We start from the raw sequence: 26,374 nt of genomic DNA on the forward strand, positions 1-26,374 counted from the left end.
AGCATACTCAAGTGAGCCCCATATATTAAAATTATTGATTTGTTTGGGTTTGAATCCCAATGTACATGTTTGGAATATTATCCATCTAACGGTAGAAATTAAAAGTTCCACATTTGAGTGTATGTTTCTTGTCCGGAATTCTTAGATGATTGGTCTAGTTCGGAATTCTTAGATGATTGGTCTGGTTAAAGCTAGAAGCCATCTTTGAATTGGGCGGACACGAGTGTGTGTTTGGTATAGCGGTGGCCGAAATTGATTTTGATAGAATTGAGTTTGAGTGAATTGATTTTGGTTAAAAGTGAGTTGGATGTGAATTGATTATGTTTGGATACACTTTACTAGAAGTGATTTTTATGAGTTGAAGTTGTTTGGATAGTTTGAATCAAAATTAATTTTGAATGTCTAATGACTAAATCATCCTTTTAATTAAAACTAAATATCTCATTCTTACTTAAAATAATTATTTAAAATTATCTAAAATCATAAACGGATTTTGATTGGTTCACAAATTTATTTAAAAATAATTTCATATTATAAGAGTTTTTTTTTAAAAAAATTATGAGTTTTTTCATAAAAAAAAAATTTGATCATTGAGTTATTTTTAATAACTCCCTCACGTCTCCCACTCCCCTTCTTCATTTCTCCAGAAGCTTCCATTTCTACCCACTACCCATTTCTATCTTTTTCTCCACCTCTCAATACTCTACATTTTCTTTTTCCATTTCCATCTTCTTCTAACCTTTCTTCTTCCCAATTTCACCATTTTTCTCTCATACCATTTGTCCATTACTCAACTCACCAATTAAGAACAGATCTCTCCCGCACTCATCACTATTTTCCTTTTCCATCTGTTTCATCCGCAAATCCAACAAAATTAGGATAAATCTGCAAAAATAAAGAAGAAAGATGTTCTTTTTGAGGAAGAAGAAGAAGAAGAAAAATGTTATTCATAAGATATTGGGGAAGAAAACATGGGTATATTGGTAACTACACATTTCATTCTAATCAAAACTGAGTTTCACACAAGCATAAGCTAGGAATCCCGGCTTTAGCCGTACCGGCGTTTTGGCCTCAAAACCGAGTTTGTTGGAAGCCATTTTCATTCACCCAAACAAGAAAAAAATCTGGAAAACCACGTTTGAAAAAGTAAACTCAGGTTTGGCAGCAAAAAACGCGATGCCAAACACATACATAACCACCTAGCTAGAGTTCTCTCAATAATTCTTTGGATGGAAAATTTGTGGGAAAATTGGATTTCTTCTTTGGTAATGAGACACACATTAGTTTGATTATTTTGTACAATCTTATTTTATTGTATGATTAATATGATATGATATAATGATTAATTTGTACATATAATATGCTTACTTTTCCATGTTATAGGAAATGGTTGGTGACAAATCTCCCTCTTTGGATGAAGACAAGTTTCAACAAGAGAATATGCAACATTCATGTTTCTCTTTTGAGGGTGATAATTCTCAATCTTCAACCATACAATATTTTAACAATATTTTAGATAATGTTTGTGTCACCCCTACAATTCAAGAGAACATTCTCAAGAATAGCAATAGTTCCAACTCTCTCATCTCTCAAGAATATAACTATCCTACAAATTCACAAAAATTAGCACCTTCTCAATACATTTTGTCTTTTGAAAACTCAAGTGTGAAACCTTCCCCTAATAGTGTGTCATATGTTCTTCTATTATGGTCCAAAAAACAACCTTGAACAACAATATTGTGAGTGAATTACCAAAGACAATTAAGAAAAGAACCAAGAATCTAAGAAGAAACTCTTCAGAGATACAAGATCACATTATGGCTGAGAGAAAAAGGAGACAAGTTCTTAGTGAGAGGTTCATAGCATTGTCTGCCACCATACCCGGATTGAAGAAGGTTAGTTAATTTCTTATGTTAAACCCTCAATATCATTGATATATAAATCATAGATTCATCATTTTTTTTAAGAGAAATCGTAGATTCATCATAATCAAGCCACATGTGTTCAATAATTTATTTCTTATATAACTTTTTAAGTTATTTCAATATCTTTCTTCAAAAAAGTTATTTCAATATCTATTCTCCCTTTCAATTAGTTTGATGAACCTTTTTTTTTTTTTTTGTGTACAATGGTACGTAGCAAGGAGGTGCCAACTATGACTTTATGATCGAATGGTTTGTATGAAGTCTTGCTTACTACCCATTATGCTGTAAAAAAAATAAAAAACTAATTAAGAAGAAAATACTACTCCCTGTGTCCCTTAATGTAACCACCCATTTGATTTTATTTTTGTCTCTAAATGTAACCCCCTTTTCAAATTACTAGATGCATTTATTACTTTTTTCCTAAACATACCCCTAATTAATACAACTAATTTGTCTTGAAATATGAATAGTCAAATTTATTACACATACAAACAAAGGACAATTTGGTAATATTAATACACAAAACAGACACATTAATTACACCGACAACTTTTCTTAAGAAATGTGAAAAAAGCAAAGGGGGTTACATTAAGGGACGGAGGGAGTATAATAGATATTGGAAAGAGCTTGGGAAATTATATAAGAAATAAATTTGTGCTTAATTATATGAAATTACGTAGTAATTTACAACATAAAATGGTTCTCATAAACACTAGATCCCCTCCCCGTGCCGACGCACGGGCATTTATAGTGTGGATTAAAATATAGTAGAATATAACACATAAAATGTGTACATGTTGGTAAATAGTTCCAAGCCGGTCTTATATAGTAACAAATAAAATTAAGCATAATATGAAAATACAATAAATCAAAATGTTAGATAAAGTCAATTACAAAATAAGCTCAATGATTCTTATATTGTATGTAGAAGTTCATACATTCTAAAATACTTCCTTGTATATGACATTGGTTGTGTTATCAATGCAATCACCATTTTCATCGGTTATGAGTATTTTCAAACATTTCCTTGATGTTACCACCGGAAACTGCGACATATAATTGGCCGTGAGAGAATACAGATTGTGGTAGGTAGATGCCAACTTGTTTTAATGATTGCCCTTGCCTTTTGTTAATGGTCATTGCAAAACAAACGGTAATAGGAAACCGCCTACGTTGGAACTTGAAGGGAATTACGGTGTCCGAAGGTTGCAATGATAATCTAGGCACATACACCTTGTCCCCAATGTTGCTTCCCGAGGCCACTCTTCCTTCTAAAACATATCTCCACATTCTTGTTATTATTAAGCGTGTTCCGTTGTATAAGTTAGCAGTTATGTCCAAGTTCTTCGGTAACATAACGGGAACTCCTACCTTCAATGTGATCTTGTGGTTTGGAAGACCATATGCACTAATCGTGTTCAAGAATTCTGGTGTGTGAACATCATCGGGCATATTAGCAACGGTACTACGGGGCAAGGTGAATCACAACTCAAATATATCCTTTCTTCACCAGGTATCAAAGACATAACATAGTTGTTTAATTTCATCCACAATCACATTCTTAGGCGTCAAAATTGCTCTATCTCTAAAAAACTCGGATCATTCATATTATGCAAAATAGAAGGGTAAATTCACTCTACAATTGATTCAACATGATCACCCGAACTACGAATAAGCAAGTCTTTGGGAACACATACATTAATTCCATCATCACATATATCCCCGACAACACCATCACCAATACCCAAAACCCATTCGCCAAATTTTCTAAATTCATCGACATCATTTACTTGAACAACCATGTAAAAGTCTCATGTTGGTAGTTAGAGTTAATACCTCACAATGACGCCGGAGACGCGATGAATTAATGCTCATAACAAGCAGTGTATATTACCGCAACTTCGGTCATTTGACCGTTTATCTTCGCAAACCAAAACAAAGAATGAAAGTAAATCAATCCATTTTAGTTTTACCTTGTATGGACTTACTATTGAGTATAACAATTACACAATTAATTGAATAATAACTGCAAATTTTACCTTATATAGGCGATTTCCCTTATTTATGCTCCATAAAATCCATTTAAATTACGGAGTTACAGAGAACCAAAGCCATATTTTCAACATATCAATCATTCAACCTTCAAATGTCATATAACTTAAACCAAAGGAAATCTATAATGTATGCATTTAAAAAAAAAGTATAGAGAAAATTCATCCCTTTATTTGGCGTAAAGAGAGAAGAAAATAAAATTTAAAGTAAACTCCTTATATATGTCCATAATCTCGGTGCATCCCCCCTCATAATTTAGTATGATCAAACCAGCCCTTGATGATATAATTGCACTATCCTATTTCTTACAATAGAAACATCCTTTGACAAACCAATTTCGAGAAAATGTCAAACTAACTACGACCACAATTTAATAAAACTCGGTAGTAGCTACAAAATTAACATTTTGAGAAGTTGTAAGGGAATAGTAAGTATACAAACCAATCAGAGCAACAAACAAACATGCTTTTCCGATTGACAAAAATAACATCTTATGAGATTGAGAACACGAACATTTATGTGGATCTCTTCCTAGGGAAAAGCTAAGAGGTACCAATTGAAAAACGAGTTTTCAAGCTTAAACTAACACCCCGGTGAGAAACGCCTTATAGTCAAAGCAAGGAAGAAAAGCACAGTGAAGACTCAAGCAAATCTTTCCTAGTATTGCAATGTCAAATATTCAATCTCTGTACATTCAAATTTAACACAAATCTCAAAATCGCAGTTCAAACAAAAATTTGTGATTGTGTAAACTTTTAATTAAAATGTGGGAACTTTGTTGAAAATATCAGATTTAAAGATAAGAGATATAATCTAATGCATGGACTAAGACACAATGCTATTCAACAAAAGAGAAAAACCCTTTAAGTTAAGCAAATTAGTTGCGGCATCTCATAACAATTGATAAAAGCATCATAATTTAGTATATTTGCGTACGGTATTGTGTTTCGGTTCAACGAAGTCCCAATAATAATATAGTCCAGTGTGTATAAATGCAAATCATATTAAATATGTCTTAAGAGTTTCAAAGCACATTCAAGTGATTTTTTTTATGGCTGCAATTTCCACAACGTTCACATGCTTTTATAGTATAATTTGTGCCGCATAATTCAATGAATTAAATCAACCAAACAAAAAGAACCAATGGTAATTGACGGACCAAAGAAATAAAAGGAACACCTACATGAAGTTTCATAGTGGTGACTAAGAATCATTTGAGTAAACTAAATCGGGAATAAGGTTTTATACTGAACCAAAGGGAAAACAGAGACAAATTAAGGGTTATTGAAAGGAACATGCCCGTCATGGATGGATTGTGTGAGAGCATTGGAAGAGGAGTGAAGGTTAAACAAAATTATTTATGTTAATCTACATACACAACCACGTATAAAAGGAGACCAAACACAAATAAAACAAAAATCAAATGAACTAAATGATATGAAGACATCATGCTTTTGATCTTAGATATACAAAAAGAAAAATAAAACCGTGTTGTTTGATGGAGCGATCAACTCAACACCAAAATTTGGAGTTGCATGATGATTTCCACACCAAAAGGTTGGTCCATAAATCTGAACAATATTAAACATGTGATGGTTATCTCCTAGGCTTTCAAAGAGAAAAATCATACTAAAACACAACCATGACAACAACAACTACCACAACACCTTACTCTGTAGATATGAAGAGTGAATATGCTTATCACTCCATGACAAATCAAGCTTCCCCCTGTTTCCGCATCTGTCTCGGTTGTAAATGCACATGTCATTCATTAATCAACACCACATTCAATTTTATGTCCATATAAAATTAAGGCTTGATTTTGTTTTGTTTAACTTCGAATAATAATAATTGAAAGCAAAATACATTTTCTTTGCTGCCCTTGTAAAAGAGAATCCCCTAATAAATGAGAAATAAAATAGAGAATTGTGAAGCGCAACCTCAATGTCCGCATGGAAGAGGTAGAGTTCGGAAAACTCGCCGTCGTCGGAAACATTTTGCTTAACGGACTCGTATCCGCCACCCTCGCCGAATATCAATAAACCTTCACTTGCACCATGTACGAGAAAATTATTACTTGCTATTTGGCTTTGAATCAAACACCTTACATACGCGATAAGAAAACAAATAAACATGATTGGAATTAGAATGAATGGAAATAAATTATGTCGAGAGAGAGAGAGAGAGAGAGAGAGAGAGAGAGAGAGAAGCGTATAAAGAAGCTTCAATGAGAAAAGGATAGTGCTTGATTGATACATACCGCGGGAAGTGCGAAAACGTTTAATTACAACCACCAACATCACTCACACTCCCTATTCTGAAGGAGATGCTTGTATTTCAGGTCTTTTTGGCCGGCCGGAGTGCTAGTTGCTCGAATAAAGGAAAAGGTTCAAACTCGGCACAAGCAACGTGTGTGTTCTGCGTTAACGGTGTTTAACTATAGGGGACGTTAGCGTAGAATAATAAATAGAGGGAGTGTGGGTAACTTATTTCATGGAGAATTTGGTCGACACCGAGGGAATGAATGTAAACGAAGAGATCCAGAGTAACATGGCTATACCAATGGGAGAAGAAATTGATAATTGTTTGGGTTGTTAGCTTGAACATGATTTTTCTATGTGCATAAGGAAATAAATTGGGGAAAGATAAAGAATAAGCGAGACATAGGGAGATGCGATTTTGCTTTGGAATGATTTTGATTTTCTAGAGCCCGGCGTAAGACATACAGCCACACCTTGTGGGGAATACAAACACATTTAATGCTTGTGTGGAGATTAGCATAGATGCATCTAATGGCTAGAACAATTTGGAGCCAAAACCATCAAGATTAGGGTTGGCACAAATTGTTAGCAATGTTATTCATATTAGAAATAAGTATGATTAAATTTACGAGATTATTAATTCTATGATTTAAAGTTGAATGTTATAGCATTCAATGCAGCAAGCTAGTCATGACTCACGACAGAGACGTTTAACCGAATCATATCATTGAAACCTTGATCAAGGAATGTGGTGATAAAAATTAATTGATCATGTAAATTGATAAAGTAGTTTTTTTTTAAACAAGTTCAAATGTAATAATATACTACTCCCTCCATTCCTTTTCTTTTGATGTTTTAGCTCTTGACACAAGTTTTAAAGAGTAATTAAAGTATATAAATATTTATGTGTTTTTGACTAAAATGTCCTTATTTATCATTAAATTCACATGTGATAAACCAAAGGTCACAACTACTTTAATAGTTTATGGTGTTTTCCAACAAAGGTAAACTTGAGAAAACAATAATAAATTCAGTAAAACATCAAAAGTTTTGGAATATAATTGAAACTCTAAAACATCAAAAGAAAAGGAATGGATGGAGTATTAACAACCGATAAAGAAATCGTATCATGTGAAAGAATAGGTGTAAACAAAGGTGAGTTAGAGTAATGTGATTTATTTTATTCTTTTATTCAAATTGTTAAGTGATTTATATTAGACTATATTCATATGAAAGTGAGTTAAGCAAAAACATTTTAGACTTTATAGATGCAAAAGGGCTCTAAATTCTACATTCATTTTTTTTTTTTGAGAAAATTTTACATTCACTTTAGAATCAAGGGTTAAATATGTTTTTGGTCCCTACATTTTGCCTAGTTTTAATTAATAGTCCTTACATTTCAATAAATGTTTTTAAAATCCCTATATTTTTCATCCGTTAGCACAAATAGTCCCTGCCGTCAAATAATTAACGAGAAGCCGACGTGGCGGTTTGTGGACCCCATTTTTTAATGATATGGCAAACCAAACGTACATAATTCCTTCTTTAAAATTCATAAAATTGCATTACATTCACTAACTAACAGGACACAAACCAACTACATGGACCAATACACACATTTGCTAGTGCCATCTAATGTCATTTTCTTGAACCTAAAAAAATAAATTGGCAACAATACGAGAGGTTCAAAAACACTAATACAACAAGCATAGAAGTCACAAATTTCCCTTTCATCTTCTCAACACTTAACTTCTTGGAAAGCTTGACATTTTTTTTCGTTTCTTCCATTAACTCTACAACAAATGCAGCAATGTTTGAATCATTTTGAACTGCTTCATTTGATGCAACTTCATCAATTTCCTCTATTTCATCATCAACCCATTTGAACATATTGCAAGTTTCATTCTTCATCTGAAAAACAACACAAATACGTGTTTCATATACCATCCAATAACACAATAAAACACAAAAGAACATTCAAACCAAAACACATTTCACATACCATCCAATATCTACATCTCCGTAAAGGCCTCCCTACATTAGGAAGCTTATTAGAACGATACAAAATGTTTGGAACACCACAATTACAATTTCAACCTCTGGTTCTTGGTTGCGAGAGAAGAACTAGAACCACTTGTACCACTATTTCTTAGTAAGCTACGGACCATTTAGTGACAGATCGAGGATGAAGAGAAATTTTCAAAGTTAAAGCCACAAATGAAGGGAGAAATCGAAAAAGATGAACCACAAAAAATTTGGGGAAGATGAGGGAGAGGTGATAGATCTGCGCAAGGAGGAAGAAGAGAATTTTTGGGAATTTAGGGATTTGAACGGTGAAATGGGTTATATCCATGGGTCGGGTCAAATTAACCATTCAATTCGGCCCAATCCATTAAAAACCCATATCAACAAAAAAAAAATTGCCACGTAAGCATTCCGTTTGGTGATTGGGCATAATTTGACGGCGGGGACTATTTGTGCTAACGGATGAAAAATGTAGGGATTTTAAAAACATTTATTGAAATGTAAGGACTATTAATTAAAACGAGGCAAAATGTAGGGACCAAAAACATATTTAACCCTAGAATCAATTATACTTGTATTTGAAACCACGATGCATTTTTAGTTGAAGTTATGTCAAGTAACTTTTAAGTTTCGATAACTTTTTACTTAAACAAAAGTTTCCAAACATACCTTTTAAAAGCAAAATCAAGTTATTTAAAAATAGTTGAATATGTCAAAATCAATTTCATACATTTAAATCTTACTTATTTCGAAAGTGAAACCAATCAATCATTCACAATGTCATTGATGCACACATAATGTGTTAAGAACCACTTTTTTTTTCTTTCAAAAAGAAAGCACAAAACCTATCCCATTACAAGGGAACCGAGGTCCGGTGTTAGAAAAATGTTATACAAAAGAACCTCAATTTTAACAAAGCGTCACTTTCATGAACATACACATAGGGGTGTTCATGGCTCTAAACCGCATTGGAACCGAACCACATTAATGGATACAATTCAGTTTTTAAAACCACTTTAAAAAAAGCTGGTTAATTTTTCAAACCGGTTCCGGTTCGGTTTAGAACCGGTTCGAGAACCGGTTTACGGTTTTGAACCGGTTTATTTATTTCAAACCGGTTTCGAACCGGTTTACAATTTTAAACCGGTTTGCTCATTTTTAACCAGTTTTTGAACCAGATTATTCTTGAACCGGTTTTCACCTCACACTTATTTCACATTTCCACCTAACCCTTCTATCATCTATCTCTTCTTCCTTCATATAATAAAAAAAAAAAAAACATTTTCACACTCTCTCTCTCTAAATAGCCTAATATCATCTTTATTCACAATTATTCATTTCATTTCCCATTTTTCGAATATCTTTCTCTCTCTCCTCATGGACCCATCTTCGATCTCTTCACCAGCTCCGCCTCCCAACACCGTCCCCTTCGCCGTCGAACCCAACAACCACCCTCTTCCACCACCACAACAACTTCCTCCTCCTTCTTCTTTCAACCACCCACCTTATGCTTTGAGGTAATCTTCTCTCTCTTTAAACCCTCTCGTTTCTCTCTCTTAAATCTTGATAAATAATTATAATTATGAACTAACTAACAAGATTCACTATCTTTGTTTTGTTTGTTGCGGATGATATACACGGCAATTGAAGCATTGAAGGAGAAAGACGGTTCAAGCAAAAGAGCAATATCAAAATACATAGAACATGTTTACAGAGACCTCGCTTCCAAATTCGAATCTCATCAAAATGCCAAAATGTGAAATAAGTGAATTGATTTTGTGAATTTGTGATTTGGGATCGATTTGGGGCTAGGGTTCGATCTTCATCATCGATTTTGTAATCGCTTTTGCCATGGGTTCCATTTTGGCATTTTGTGAATTTGGGCTTGAGAGGTTGTTTTTGTGATATTTAGAAAAAACGGTTCATAAACTTAAACCGGTTCGAAGCGGTTTTAAGCGAACTTAAATTGGTATTTAAAAAATGGTTCAGTTCAAAACTTTATTAAGTGGTTCGGTTAAAATATGGTTCAATACGGTTCGGTTAGTAGTTTGGTTCGATTAAGCGAATATTTTGAACACCCCTACATATACACATCCACCACATCACATGTTTCTGAAAGGTTACCAAAAAACACATATTCTGAAAAGGTTGAAGAATGTACTTTCTTCCCTCTTCACCTCTCCTTTTCATTTCAGCACTTTATCAAACATGTAAAACCTTCCACATACTACCATGACATCAATTATTCTTTCTTTGTTTTTTATCATATCATTGTCGAATCGGGGTAAACCGTCATAATTTTGACAAAAACTACATTTTAAAGTTTCACAAAATCATATCATTTTGCTTATATGCATGCATATACTTAATCCAACAACTTGAACAAAATTCGCATAACCTATATCTTAGTTAGACATGGTCCATCCCTCAATATTACTAGCCAATTTTATTATTTTTTTATAAACTATATTACTTACTTGTTTTTAAAGATAAAAGAAAAATAAAAAAATTGACACATTTATATAAAAAAAAATTATGTATAATAATAATTATAATACCAACTTTAATAAAAGATAAATATTGTGTACAGTTGAATATATTTACGTAACTTTTATCTCTTTTTGCTTTTCTTTTCTATTAATCATAGTATGCCTTTTCCTTGTTTCTTTATATAACTTTATAATAACTTTGAAATTCAAGTATATATAATTCAAGTATATATTTTCTCATTTACGTATAGACTGATAAGGCCTACATACTTCAAGAAGCTATCAATTATGTGAAACAACTTCAAGAAAGGATAAATGAGCTAGAGAACCATAACAAAAGGAAAAGAGATTCAGTAATATTCATCAAGAAATCCCAAGCTTGCACACTAGAGGAAAAAAGTACTTCATGTGAAGAGAACTCTGATAGTGATGACCATAGATATTATTCCAAGAAGGAACTACCTAGGGTTGAAGCAAGAGTCATAGACAAGGAAATTCTCATTGGAATCCATTGTGAGAAACAAAAGGATATTGTGGTCAGATTAATGGCTTTGCTTCAAAATCTTCATCTATCTCTTGCTAGTAGCAGTGTCTTGCCTTTTGGAACATCCACTCTAAAAGTTACAATCATTGCTCAGGTAATAATTAAACAATATATAAACATTTTATTTTCCAAAATAATTGGAGGTCCACATTTTATTGAAACAATTTCTTGCATTGTATTAACACTTTTTAACTAAAATTTGAAGTAATATTAAAATAATTTTTTGGTTCTAGTATTCAAATTATTTTAATACAAGTTTACATGTTTTTTAAACATATCTTTAAGAGAAATGTTGTATTATGCAAGACAAAAATGACAAATAATGCGAATGAGTGTGACAAGAGAGAGGGAAAACAAGATAGGAGAAAAGCTGAAAAGGGGAAAAGTGAAAGAAAGTTATTAGAATAAGAGAGCTTACATGGTCATCTTGAAATAATTTGAATCGTCCTTTCTTCTTTTTTGATGATTTTTTTTTAAGGATTCTTTTTTTTTATTTTTATGAATGATAGGATTATTGAACGAATAATAGGTCCATATAATTTCTCTTAGAAATAAAAGAGTGGTATTTGAATAATCAAAATATAACAACCTTTAGGACATTCGAATGAAGATACATATAGAGTAAATTTTAGTTTGACTATGAGAGGAAGAAAAAAAGTTATTGTTTTTTTTAGTAAAAAACAAAAAAAATATTTTGTTAAATTGGCAACAGTATACAAATATGGTTTCAGACAACTTTTAAATTGTAAAAAAATAACTTTTCTGTTAAAAAATGACATTTCCTTTTTTTCTTTTTCTCTTCCTTTCCTCATAATGGTCTTTAAATTTTTTATTGCAAGTACCGTGTTCACGTGACAATTGTTCTTTTTTTATGAAACTCGTACATACACACACATATAGTATAGAATTAAGAGAAATTTAATATGGACCACGTTCATTTTTTTTTTCAAGGAATGGACCACGTTTATAGTAGATGTTCATGATCATTCTTCTTTTGACAATTGAAATAAGGGCAATGCTACTGAGTACGGGATAATTTATTCACGGGATTTGACGAAAAGGAAAAACACTAACCAATCAAGGGTATAGTAGTCATATAGAAATTGATTGAGGATACAACTGTAATAACAAATCAACAACAAGTGCATTCGTTGTTTTTCGTTTAAATGGTTCCGTACTATTAAGCATTTTCCTTGAAATAATAATTTTAAAATATCGGTTTGTTAAAAGAAGCAAAAAATAAATGTGTAGTTTATATTGAACCAACGTTAATTGAGTCATCATCTTAGTCATAAATATGATAAGGATCGTAAATCTTTTATTTCTAAATAATAGTGTCGACTGTCGTTGAAATATCTTATGATTTTAACTATTAATCAATATGGTTGACCACTTATATAAAGATATGATTCACCGAAAACTCACCTAGAAATAAGTATACGATAGTTTGTACCAAAAATAAGTGTATAGTAATTTGAAATTCTAAATATGCTTTAACTCTATCATGCAGATGGATGATGAATGCTGCATGAGCGTCAATGATCTAGTTAATAGCCTGCGGCAAAATCTCATGGAATCACGTGACAATAATGATAATATTTCTTAGAGGGCCAAATAAATCTCCAATTCTTGTTTATGTCGGTTTTGAAGTTTGTAGAAATTTTGTTTGGTTTCTTTCAATAATTCAATGTATAAAGCTATGTATGATATGGGTATTTGTTTGTTTGCAATGAAAGGGAGAGTTCTATTAAACTTAAAAACAAAAAAGAGGCAGATGAAGGTGAGATTTGGTGTGATTAATGTGTGATAAGATTTGGTGAGCTCAACATGTAATGATTATTTTATGATGTGTTGGTTGGGTGGAACATATATGTCATATAGATTCCTCTTTTGGATTTTTCCTTTATCACTTGGCAAATTGTCATATGGATTAAAGAAGGTATTTACAATGTTAATTAAGGATAATTGTGGAGGAAGTACAGTATAAAGAATGTGAATGGAAATGGGGAGGATACACACGAAATTGAAAGAGGTGCACAATAATGTTGATGGGGAAGGAAAGATGAGTGGGAAATTAAAATTACCTTTTCTTTTTTCTTTTTTTTATGAGTGGAAAAATTATTTATATGGCCCACACAACAACATTTCAAATTAAAGCCAAACACAACCTTACTTTCTGACTAACCCCAAACACATGAAAAGGATTAAAAAGACCCTAAAAATATTAGGAGCTAACACTAACTCCCATCCCAACCACTTGACTATATTATACAACACGTGGAGAGCTAAGCCTTAGGTAACGAACAATTGAGTAGACGACTCCAATGTAGCACCACAAAACACACAAGTGGCACCATTAGAGTCCGTAATCAACCCACACTTGAAGAGGTTTTGATTCATTTAGACCTTATCTGGAGGAGTTGTCGGGGAAGACGATAACCTTAGAAGAGCCCCACAATATTCACACCCGAGCCAAGATGTTGATCTCCATCTCCGATCTCTCCTTCAACCAAAGCCCCGTTGAAGAGGACCGGATAAGCCGACCTAACTATATAGCTCTCGAAAAAGTCGTGCTTAGAGGTCCAAAAATCCTTGTAACAATCAAAATTATGGCATTCATGACGTTAGAAGCCCCACAAGTTGATCCTACTCATAAGTGAATATGACTCTCCTCCACCTAACATCCCAAATCTAAAATTATGGCATTCATAACGTTAGAAGCCCCACAAGTTGATCCTACTCATAAGCGAATATGACTCTCCTCCACCTAACATCCCAAATGCTGAGAATCCCAACCTAGTTACACAACCCCAAACAACGCAATTATTCTTGATTATCCATACACATGCAAATGAAAAGAAAACTAATAACGCAACACAATTAGTCATGATAATCCACACATACTACTACTAGTACTAAGTTAGGACCGTCCCCGAGGAGGTGCAAACGGCTCTATAGAGTTGGGCCTCCCCAATTTCGGGGCCCAAAATATATATATATATATATATATATATATATATATATATATATATATATATATATATATATAGTGCCTTGAAAATATAATATATATCAATAGCATTGTAATAATAGCAATTCCAAAAGCGTGCCCCAGTGGCAAATTTGTAGTGTTATATGCATAGTGTTTCCAGTTCAATTCCTCAATTCCGAGGAGTGGCAGTTATTCAAAAATTCCTCAATTCCGAGGAGTGGCAGTTATTCAAATTTTTTTCAATTCCGAAATTCCCAGGAGTGGCCGGGAGTGGATTCCCAGGAGTGGCAGTTATTCAAATTTTTTTTAATGTTTTTTTTTAGCATGATAGGATCTCCTTTAGGCTTAATTTTTTTCTTTATCTTTTAGAGCACTCGTAATTTTTAGCATATATTTGTCGTATAAAATCGCAAAGTTCTAACAACAAATATTATAATTATTCTCTAAAAAAATAAAATAAAAAAGCATTATAGTTTTTTTCCTTAAAAAATTGTATTTTTTGAGGAGCCTAATTTTACTAAGAGAGTCGGGCCTCAAGTTTCACCGCAACGGCCCTGCTACTAACTAAACCATTTTCGTTCATGATTGGAATGACAACAAATTCTCCACATTCATTGAGAACTTAAATAAAATGTATATATCACGACCAAAATCTTTTAAAATAATATATCACATTTTTTTTTTTTTGATCAAAGCTAGGAAAATTAAATTGCAAACCAGGAGATGCCTGAACCTTTTTACAACAAAAACTGGCCAACTATGACCAAACTCAGCTAAAACAAATCTCAACTAAAACAACATATATGTAAAGAAGCAAACAACTAGCTACTAACACATATTAAGAAGCATATTTGGGATTGTGTTTTATAACACCCTTTTTGGAACGAGTTTGGATGTGCTCACTACTTGTGATGCCATCCAAGCCTTTGCCTCTTATAGAGCTGCTACTCTTTCCTAACTTTCTGCTGAACTTTGGTACTATTTCAGTGTCTGTGTCAAGGTCCATAGTGCCATCTGTTGTGTGGTCAGAGTCCACCACATCCCCCCAAAGTTTGCTAAGAATTTGGACACTTTTCTTGGCTGCAGCAGAAACATTTTTAGAGGGCAGTTCTAGCACCACCAACATGAAGGTTACCAGTAGGAGAAGGAGCGAAACGAACACGAACGGGAAGAGATTGTTGTTGTGAAAGAGCATTGACAGAGAATTTGCGTCGAAAGGAGAAGATTCGAGAAGTGTAAGAAGAGTAAGATTGATGAAGAAATGGAAATGGAAGAGATGGAGGAGCAAGCTTTATCCATGGACTTCCGTTACTCAACGCAGCCATCATCATTTCGCTTAGGAACAGAGAAGAAGAAGAAGAAGAAGAAGAGATAATTGATTTTGTCTTATGCGTTTTTTCTTTACACTAGGTTAAAATTGATGGGTAAAATAATGAAATAATCAAAGAATTGATGATGATATGAAATTTCACATAAAAAGAAATAAATGATATGGAATATGTCAGTATAAATTTCATTTATGAAAAAAATAAAAATTGAAAATATATACTGTTATTATATTTTTAAGGATCATGTTAATCGGTCTTGCAGAGCACTAGTTAAGAAAATTAAAAGAAAATTTCAAAGTAAAAATAACACTTATTAAGCTTTTGATGAGTTGACAACACAAGTTTCAATGCAAGACTTCCTACATTTGATTCCTTAACCAAGGTCTTGGGCACTAGTTAAACATTTCCCTATTTTTAAAAGGGTTTTTCTATCAAAGTAGTAATTTTGACTTGGAACTTGTGTTTTTTATATCAAATATGTATCTTTTAATCAATAATTATGGGTTTTCAATGAAAAGTTACTACTTTTAATTACCTTAACACGTGCAATATTGCACATGTTAGACAAACCTTTTTAAAAATAGGTATCCCTTGTGTAACAATAAAACTTGATCTCTCGAGCTAAATAGAAGTGCAATGGATGACAAAGCTCTTGCTTAGGATATTTGACCTTAGTAAAATATTTATTTTTAATTATGCTTTTAATATAGGTTAGACAAAATAACTCTCGTCGTCCCTTAATTTCATTTCACATAGCGTTTCATTTTTTTTAGTATGATGTATTATTTATCATACACTTTTTGTTGTTAATGGTCTAAAGTTTCTACTTATATAAACTGATCCCAAAGTAATCAATTTGCAAAAAACTTGCATCTTCCAAACAAAAATGTCTGTAACAAAGTTTATTCTCCGCCAAAACAATTTCTATAGACAAAAACATTGGGCAACCAAAACAACACATAGAGAACTTATAAGCTTGGAAAATATTCCTCTTGAGAGAGAGTTTAGTTTTGCCCCTCATGTTTGCGGTCTTTCGATAAATTAGTCTCCACAGTTGAGTTTGAGAGATATCCAATTCAGATCAAAAAGTAAGTCTCATCTCTAAGAGACCAAGGTATATGTTCTTGGTGCATTAAACTAATTTAAAGCAAAAAATGTACAAGGTACAAATTGATTTGTTTACTACCATATCAGTCTTAAGGTACAAAACTAAGGCACTCTTCTAGCTTATACTGGATTTCCAAGAACACATTTGAATATATTTTTAGTTTAATCTTAAATAAAATTGGTAAGGGCATATATATTCGCCAGAACCTCGTCTTCGATTCAGAAGTTTTGCATTGATTAGCGGTCAAAGGCACCCTTAACACCCTTAAGGCCCTCTCCCAAGGACAACCTGCAAGTTAAACACAAATATGCTTGAAATAAAAGCTCATCTAGTCATGCCATGTTGCTTTCTCATTTATAAATCTAATTCAACCGCGAAAAAGAATGACTTATACAAATCTAGCCATGTCAATCCAACTCATTGCAATAGACATGTGTTCTAAAGAAAAAACATTATGGAAGTTTTGCTGTGGTTATGCAGAAATTGAGGACTCAAGTCACTGTTCTAATTTTTAACAAAAGACAGCAATCATAAATCTGTAGTAACTTGGAACAACCTAACCACTAGGTAGGTGTCGAGTTACAATCGAGTGGAGTAAAGAATTGATATTGGTGGCTCAGTTGCTTGGGAAGCCACTCATAGCTATGTAATGAACAAATGCACTAAAACTTCAATGAAAATTCTGAGCATCAAGTTTCAGCAACATACTTATGCATACAGTATTTGTACTCTTGGCTCCGAATCATGTCTTTTTCTCCCTCTTCAAGCTACAAGGAAAAAAATGCAATCTGGTTGAGTATCTCCAAAAATGTAAGGACTATGGAAATAATACTATTAATTTCAATCCCATAAAAAAGGATATGACATGCAAAGTTTGTCTAACCGGGTCACTCTCGTAGATGAGCTCGTAACAAGATGGAGAAAGGCATCGTAAAGCACAATTCTCCCTTGCTATCATTGATGATTTGCATTGCCAACCCCACAATTCACTATCCACACACAAAAAAGAAAAGAAGATTACAAACGTGCATCTAAAGTTTCCAAATAATGCACAACCCAATCAAATTTTCAAGAGGAGAAAAAAGACTCAGAAATATGAGTAAAACATCATATATCTATAAAAGTAAATGGAGTAAATATACAAGCTGGCCCCTCGGATATTACTTGCTTTGGTCTCCAAAGACATAAATATAACTTTGTTTCCAAAACTCTCAATTACTAACAAATTCACATTATAAAGAAAATTTGGGGATTAAAATAACATAAGCAACATTTTTCAGCACCAAATTAAATTATTTACTCTTAACAAAAAGTGTAGCAAAACTATATATTCTTTTCCACAATTTTTCAGCTATAAAGTATGGATGTATGTATTCTCTTTCAAGTGTGGATGCCACTACTCCCTTTGTCAGAAGTTCCGACAAGCCCTTCTCTCTTCATTTTCTCTTCCTTAGATTTCCTACAGAAAATCACCCAAGAGATCACCTCCAAAGCTATGGAAACACCAATCAGAGTAGAAAGTCCCAAACAGTAACTCAACTTGGCATAGGATCTGCTGGCCCCCATCACTTCAAACCCTTGAAACACATTCACAAACCCGAGCACCACACAAGAGTACCCAACAACGTGGTGGTAGGATTTCAATACTTCCTGAACTTATTTCTAGCGTTTGGCCTAAACAACAATGCTAAAGTCTGCAAGGCTCCAAGGCAAAACACGGCGATTCCAAGCTTCCTGTGGAGGCTATACTCCACTCCCGGAGACAATTGCCCAAGGCGAATGCCAATGGCGAACCCCACAGTTCCAAGAATGAAAGCAAACAATTGTATTCCTGCATGAGCATAGAACCACACAGGACCTAGTGATTGAATATGCCTAAAGTAACGTGCAGTTATCGCTCCCATTGGTAAGAGAATGCCCCATGAGATGGCATTCAAGGTACCATGAATCACTCTCAGCATTGTAAGGTCTGTGTGTTGACGAGCGGATGAACCTGACAACACGTCCAAGGTGGCAATGGAAGAGAGATCAGTGGAGGTGGTTGGATGAATAGTAGGCGAGTAGCCTTGAACATAAAGTCCTCGATTCCAAACAAGGTGGATTTTGGTTTTGTTTGATTCTAGTTTGAATTTGGCATAGATTTGGATGGGGGCACCATTGTGTATGGTGGCCCTTTTGCCACCATATATGGCTGCCGTGGAAGAGATAAGGTGAATGTCAAGTGGTCGAGAGAGTAGTGGAGATTTTTGGAGCTTTACATTCGGGTCTAGGATGTAAGGAAGTAGGACTATTTGGCCTGAGGTTGGATCAGAAAAGGCTATTAAAGCACGAGTTCCTGTCATCTCTGATGAAGTTGGGTTGATTCCCCATCCAACCCATCCAGAAGGTGAAATGAAGGTACCAAAGAAAACTAGCTCTAAGGTGGAGTTATGAGGGTGGAAAGTCCATGCTATAGAGGCTTGTTGGGTGGGAAGCAGGGGCGTAGCCCTTCATATGGGAGGGGTAGCCTTCGCTACCCCAAAAAAAATATTATTCTTTAATTGGTCGGTATGTATTTATATTCGGCTACCCCAAATTATAAACATTGAGCTACCCCAAACAAGTTTAGCTGCAAAAATTAGCATAAATAATAAAGTAAAAATATTACTACAAGATTGATAGATTTATTTGTATTGGTTTGATACTTCCGGTTTCAATAACAACAATAGAGAAATATTTTTTCAACAATAAAAATTATCAAGACAATAGTCATAGACAAATTAAATGGACAATTAGTTTCTTGCAAATAACTTACTTCCTCTGGTCACATTTATAAGTAAAAAACTACTTTTTAGTTTCATTGAATACTCTATGTATTTGGTATATAATATAGATCAAATACATTAGTTATTCAATGAACTTAAAAAATAGTGTTTTGCTTATAAATATGAACGGAGGGAGTATTTATTTAAATTTGAAAAGACATTATTAATCTAATATTAAACGAGGCATTTATTGATGAAATTGAGTTCTTGAAACGCATTTTATCCAACGTTTCTAGCAATTTTATGTTAAGTTCCTAAGATTTATTAATTTTCGTCCTTAATTTTTTGTTAGAGATTAAATTCAAGACTAAAAACACTTTTTTTTTTTTTGTAAAATTTTAAAAAAATTGAGACAAAAATTGAATAATTTTTTTAAAGAATAAACCAAAAAAATTATAATTTATGGAACTAAAAGTATATTTCATCCTTAAATTTAATATATTTGTTTAAAAAAATCTTCTTTATAATTGGCCCCTGCATAAATTTTCTTCGAGCTTCGCCGCTGGTGGGAAGGCTCATACATTTTTGGAAGGTTTTAGTAGAGGTTTCTGTGGTGCAGTGAGATGAAAAACCAATGTGAGGAAGGAAGCACAGTTGGAGAAGAAAGACATAAACAAGAAACATGACGATGCTGTGGTAGATGGAGAATTGCACTAGTGGATGGTTTATTTGGTTTGTAAAGCTTTATCTTTATGTAAACGATTTGTGTTTTGTAATGATGTCTTCTGAGGAAGAGTGTAATGTAATGTAATGTGCCATCATAGATTTTGAGTACATTAGTGAATTTTGTCTATGCTTAACTTTGAAGGAAAGACATATAATACTCTATGCGTTTGGTGGAAACTCAGACAGTAACATACTACTCTTTCTCTAAGTACAAGGAAAATAAAAATTTGTCTCCAAATATAACCATCATTTCGAATCACCAAATACAATTATTTAATTTTCCAAATATACCTCTCATTAATACTACTAATTTATGTTATGATATAAAAAGTCAAAGTTTAACGCATCCGTACACAAAAGGGTATTCTAACACGTCACAAGCATCAATATGTGTGACTTTAAAAGTAGTATGTATAAAAGTCAAATATTTTTAATGATCTAACGATTATGTTTGAATCACACTTTTCGCTGGGCGAATATGAACTAAATACTTCAGAAAAGTTATTTTGACAACCAAAAAGTTGTCTAACATGGTATTTTTAAATGGTTGTTAATTTAATAATAATTTTTTCTCTAACTAACATTTTATGTTTGTCACAAAAAATTGTCACATTCTTTCAAATATCACTCATCAAATCTTCATATACAAAATAAACTACTTATTTTTGTGAAAAATAACACAAAAACTTATAATAAGAGGAAAGAGTGGAGAATGAAGAAAACCTGTCAATATCAGCATAACATTGAATCTTGTTGTTTCTAACTTGAACATCCTGCATAAAAAATGAAAAACCCAGAAATGAAAATCCAAAAGGGTAAAAGAAAGTGAAATCAAAAAATGAAATTGTTGTGAGGGAAACTAAACAGACAGAGATTGGATGAGGAGATTTAGCAAGGAGTGGTGTGAAACAGAAAAAGGAAATTAGGAGAAGAGATATGAACAATGAATTTGGGTTTCGAGGTGAAACTGTTGTAACTATCATCATTGTGTTCTGTTCTGTTCTTTTCTTTTCTTGTCTGCTTTCCCTGTCCGATATATATATATATATATATGTAAAAGAAAATTCATAAAATTGGACCCAACAAATATTCATAAAAATATTATTCCTTCAAAAAATTTATAAAAATATATAAAAAGAAAGAAATACTACCAAATAAACACTCGTTTTTGTGTGTAAAATTTAGATGAGTTATAAAACAAAATAAAAAATTAGATGAGTTACACCAATATTATTAGATATATCTGAGATTAACAAACAATTAGTTTGTTACAGATTATTCAAGAGAAAAACTATCCTTTTAACAAAAAAATAAAAAATAAAAAAATTTCAGCTGTTTTCAATTGTGTTTGGAGGAGATAAAATTGATTTAAATGTGTCACATTGATTTAGACATTTTTAGATGTTCAGAAAATACTTGGACGACTTTAAATTTGATGATTTTGTCTTTATCTCTCTCTTAAACGGTACATGAATTGAATTTTAACGGAGAGAGTATATTAGTGTTCCTGTGTTACGTAACACTTTTATATAACCACCTTTGTGAGAGAGTCGTGATGGTTTCATTTGGATGACTTTGAGTTTTACTAAGTATCTTTTCAATGCGAGAACAACATAGAACTTTTCCTTAGGAATCACAAATTTTTTTCCTTTGATTTCCAACATTGACTGCCAAACTTGACTCATAGACTTGGCATCAAGTAACTGCTTAAACAACTAAATAATTAGTCCTTTTTCTGTAGCCTACTTCTGGAAAGGGCCAAGACAAAGAGTTCATCATTTTAGTACTGGATTTGAGTACTAAAATGTGGAAAAGGTTTCAATGCAACTAGATTCAAAGGTTTCATGAATACAAAATTGAAGGTTAATGTGGAAAAGTAGAGAAAGGTGAAGAAGAATATGGCTTGTTCACAAAGAGAATGTATACAAAGCTGTGAAAATTGTGATGGATGAAAGGAATGAAATTGGAAGAGAGGCGAGAACAAAGCATGTCTAATCGAGGAACTTTTTACTAAGCAACAGTTTCGAGTCCTTGTGTCTTGACACTTTCTGTCACAAACTTCATGATTTACTCTGCTGAATTCTAAATTTCAATAGCACAAACTTAGTGCAATGAGTCATCGGCTCATCGCATGTCATTATGTAACTATTACTATCGCATGCATAGCATAGCCTTTGACAGTAAAGTCAAGAGTAACTCTGTCAGCACTTTCTGCGCCTCGATTCTTTCATTGGCTCTGGTGAGTCCCCAGAACTCAACTCGCCTAAATTTTTATTTATCAGAAAAAAGGTCAAGAGTATATTTTTTGTTCAAAAGGCTAAACACAGCCATTCTTATTTAGGACATCAATTTTATAACTGACATGAAAACAGTGGCAATACTATGTACAATCAGGATAATCCTATCATTCTGTTTTATAAGAAATGGTGAACAATGATAGTACTACTCAGATTCCAGACTGGTCTCCCATCTTTTGGAACCACACAACTGCAAGGGTAACAAGGGGTGCATAAATTGCATTGGGTAACTTCTGCACCACTTTTCCAATGCCAGGGACACCTTCGGTGGCTCTTTTTGTTGCCATTGCAACACTTGGTGCTACAACCAAAGTGATGATAAGTTTCTGACTAACAACTGTGAATGTATCAGCTGTCATTTTCTGGATGAAATCGCAAAATTCGTCATGATCAATTGCCCCATCCAAGTTCATATCACATTCCTGCGCATTGTTAAACGAGGCATACTAAATTCAAAGATACCAAGAACTATAACATGCATGAAAATTTGTTCATAGCAGTTGGAGAAATTGTTAATCTGAACAAACCTATATTATATATTTAAATTTCTCTAGAAGTGTTGATGTTTTAACATAGTCAAACATGGAGAGAAAGATGATTCTGAGCAAAATGTGCCTAACAACTCATGGTCTATGATAAAAGTTTTACATGTGGATTCCGTGTTATCATTTTTGGATCACGAAAAAATAGCAATTTGTTCAAATTCCGCTATGCGACAGTGCCATAGTGTTGTTATAGCTGCTATTTGACAAAACTTCTTTGGATCACATAAAAATAGCAATTTATTTAAATTCCGCTATGCGACAATGCTATAGCACCGTTATAGTCTCTATTTGACAGCACTTTGTACTAAATAGAATATCATGGAACAATAGCAATTTGTTCAAACTTTTCTATGTTATAGCGCCACTATACCTGTTATTTGACAACATTGCATTTATTCTGATTGAAAATCAGAATACGACTTTTTACACATATCACAAAATTAGCTTCTTGAAAATATATTGAAAGTGTGATGAAGTGTGAAAACAACCTCTGGTTATTTGTACCGGGGCATGGTCCCAAGCCAGCATTTACTATGCAATTTTTTCAAAATAACAGAATTTTTAGCATCCAAATTTGTAAAAGTAAATTTTTTATTCCAACCATTTATGTTATTGAAATTATCCGATAACAGCGTTGAATCACTCTATGCTATACCATCATTGACTTAAAAACCCTACTTAAGCAGAATGCCGTTCGGCTCATCCTATTCCCACCCCTAGTAAAGAATTATAAAACTGTAACAGCCATGAAAACCAAAAAGTTAAAGTCCTTCTCACAATTTTCATTCCTCATTTTGAACTTCTCCCATTGTCACTATTACTGAGTATACACTTAATCTTAAATACATACATCTTGACGCAGCCATCGCTCCAATGAACCAAAACTCTTGTATAAACAATTAAACAGATAATGCATAGTTGCTTCTTCTCAGAGAGAAACTCTTCATTGTGATAATAATGGAATTAATGAACAAGTGGCCTATCATTGAAAAGATGGAGAAATGCATGTAGTGCATAATATGGTTATGATATTATGCTACAAAGCAACCCGGCATATAATCATTTTCACGGCATGAAAAAATCAGATTCATAAATAAACAAGTTTACAGTTTGGTCTTGGTATGACAAAATGAAGTACCTGCATGATTTGTCTGACAGTTTCTTTTGACGGAGGATCGAAATGAGGACCAGGGATAATCTTGTTGATATCACTATGACATAGAAACAGGTTACAGTTATAAGATCCATTCAAATTCATTCATTATTCAAAAGAAAATCTTATCGACTAAGATAGAATGTTGAATACAGCTACGAAGCAGACTTCTTACTTGTAGACAAGTAAAACAGCAATATACAAATCTTCGAAACTCAAGTACTCGGTTTGGACTTGATTCCTTACATTCTGAAAAACTCGATCTGTTATCTTCCTAATTTGCTTTTTCTCCAATCCTCACCTGCATTATATGTCATAGCATAAAAACTGCATTATCATTCAATCCAGATTCCTCGAGTTCATGTAGAATGATATAAGAATTATTTTAGCCGTCAATGAAGTGAGTTGCCAGTTATGCTGAACAGGTTCTTTAATAAATTAGGGGTAAGTTTGAATGGTTTTTGACAGATTTTATAAGTATTTTAAATTAATTTCTCCTATCTGAATTAAGGCATGATCAATAAGTTAGCATTTAAAACTCAATTGGAACTTGAACTATCTTTGGTTTTCTCTGTCAATCTTTTTCAAATCTTCGCTGGTAAATACCAAAATTATTGCAACTGATTTTGCACAAATACATTCACTTTCCTATAATTTTCCATGATTCTCTTTATGTGACTTGTGTCATTCTTTATCCTTATTCTCTCTTTGGTCGGTTTTCCTTCTACCAGTTCTCTTGTCCTCCCATTTTGTATATAAAAGCTATTTAGTATGAAAATAAGATTTACAGGTTCTGCATATCACAAGACTTTTGTTGTATAGATCAACAAATACATATCATTATTTATCTCAGAAATGACACAATTTTAGATTTCTAAAGCCCAATAAGCGAAAAATCCAGAATATATTAAATAAATCAATCAACCCTGCCAATGGATTTATGCAACTTTCCAGTTTAAAAGTTGTTAGAACAGCAACTTGGTTCAAAAGTAAAAAGATATGAAAAACACAAATAGAAGACGCACGATATTTGATCACAAAGATCGTCCAATTGTGCCTACGTCTCCGATATAGAGGCTGCAGTACCTTTTATATCTATGAAGCACTGACAATGACCGTGATAGTAATTTTAGAAAATGAGAATTAAATGTAACCACATGTGCAAGTGGTTTGTACGTGTGGCACACCGGACACACCTTCGATCGAAGTGTCGGTGCTATAGATCTTTCTATTAATCAAGCTTAAGGTTTACAAAGTACAACTTATGTTTAAATACTCTCCGCGCTCGTGCCACCTGGCCTGCTATTCAGAAAACTGAGCCATATCTGACAAAAGCAAACTACAAGTTTAATTTCCGGCAGAAATCATACTTGAGTTGATCAGTCATCATAGGACGAGTTATATATCAATAAAAAAAAACCCATTCAGATTCAATCAATATAAGACTCCAATTAAATTTCCTTAATTCCATGATAAATTGTGTTACTTACACAATCAAGGATTAAATTAAACTCCTCTAAAATCAAGCTGTTGTAAAACAAACACACACACACACAGACACAGAGTGTATAACAAATTATGAAATTGTGAAAATCTCAAGATTCAATAAATTTGCATCCATGTACATCATTTGTAGGTGGGAACCAAAAAATAAAAGATAAAGAAAAATCAGCAAAAAAGGTAATTCCAAAACAGGAAAGAAAGAAAATAACCTTGTAATTTATCGAAGATTTGTCCCATGATATTGTTTTGATTTGATGATAATAAGGAACCAAACCTGTTGACTATGTTATGTTGTCTTTGAAGTTTGAGAGTGGAGTGAAGGTAGAGAATTATAATTATTATACTATTGATATTGATTGATTAATTGATAATAAATGAATGAATGAAAATCAACGCTATGCTTTGGATTTAGATTTACTAGCTTCTCAATCACAATCACATGCTTACATTACTCGTTTTACTCTTTCAATCATTCCAATTTCCACGCACACGCTACACCATTTTCTCTTTTCAGTTATATCATGATTATGAACAAACATTTTCAATTTAATTAATTTGTTAGAATCTTGCAATTTTGTATATTTTTGTTTTCTTCTGTGTGAACAATCTTTATTGTAATCTGAAGTATGATTGGGGTAAGTTGTTAGGGATTGTTTACATCATTTAATCAAACTCAATTCTA

At 33.0% G+C, this 26,374-nt stretch overlaps 1 protein-coding gene, 1 long non-coding RNA gene and 3 pseudogenes across 4 annotated transcripts; 1 reads left to right on the forward strand and 4 right to left on the reverse strand.

Moving 5' to 3' along the window:
• Positions 1 to 645: 645 nt before the first annotated feature.
• LOC146896719 (transcription factor bHLH18-like) lies at positions 646 to 13,143 on the forward strand (annotated as a pseudogene). The gene is made up of 4 exons (XR_015022207.1): positions 646 to 1,265; positions 1,384 to 1,895; positions 11,004 to 11,390; positions 12,807 to 13,143. The product of XR_015022207.1 is annotated as a transcription factor bHLH18-like (transcript).
• LOC146896720 (uncharacterized) lies at positions 7,776 to 9,758 on the reverse strand. The gene is made up of 2 exons (XR_015022208.1): positions 8,241 to 9,758; positions 7,776 to 8,149 (listed from the first exon to the last, which is right to left on the reverse strand). It is a non-coding gene; the product is annotated as an uncharacterized LOC146896720 (long non-coding RNA).
• Positions 13,144 to 16,691: 3,548 nt separating the features above from the next.
• LOC146896721 (uncharacterized) lies at positions 16,692 to 21,221 on the reverse strand. Its single transcript, XM_085732525.1, has 5 exons — positions 21,064 to 21,221; positions 20,918 to 20,967; positions 17,608 to 17,713; positions 17,433 to 17,491; positions 16,692 to 17,012 (listed from the first exon to the last, which is right to left on the reverse strand). Exons 1-5 carry the CDS (start codon positions 21,178 to 21,180, stop codon positions 16,961 to 16,963), a joined length of 384 nt encoding a protein of 127 aa, XP_085588651.1. The 5' UTR covers positions 21,181 to 21,221; the 3' UTR covers positions 16,692 to 16,960.
• On the reverse strand, positions 17,977 to 20,286 carry LOC146896722 (cytochrome b561 and DOMON domain-containing protein At2g04850-like; annotated as a pseudogene).
• A 1,303-nt stretch (positions 21,222 to 22,524) lies between the features above and the next one.
• LOC146896723 (uncharacterized) lies at positions 22,525 to 26,063 on the reverse strand (annotated as a pseudogene). Its single transcript, XR_015021445.1, has 4 exons — positions 25,902 to 26,063; positions 24,365 to 24,490; positions 24,175 to 24,247; positions 22,525 to 22,913 (listed from the first exon to the last, which is right to left on the reverse strand). The product of XR_015021445.1 is annotated as an uncharacterized LOC146896723 (transcript).
• Positions 26,064 to 26,374: the final 311 nt, after the last annotated feature.

Source organism: Medicago sativa, chromosome 8, assembly GCF_051527215.1.
Source record: "Medicago sativa cultivar Bolivia chromosome 8, Bolivia_mono, whole genome shotgun sequence".
Lineage (NCBI taxonomy): Eukaryota > Viridiplantae > Streptophyta > Magnoliopsida > Fabales > Fabaceae > Medicago > Medicago sativa.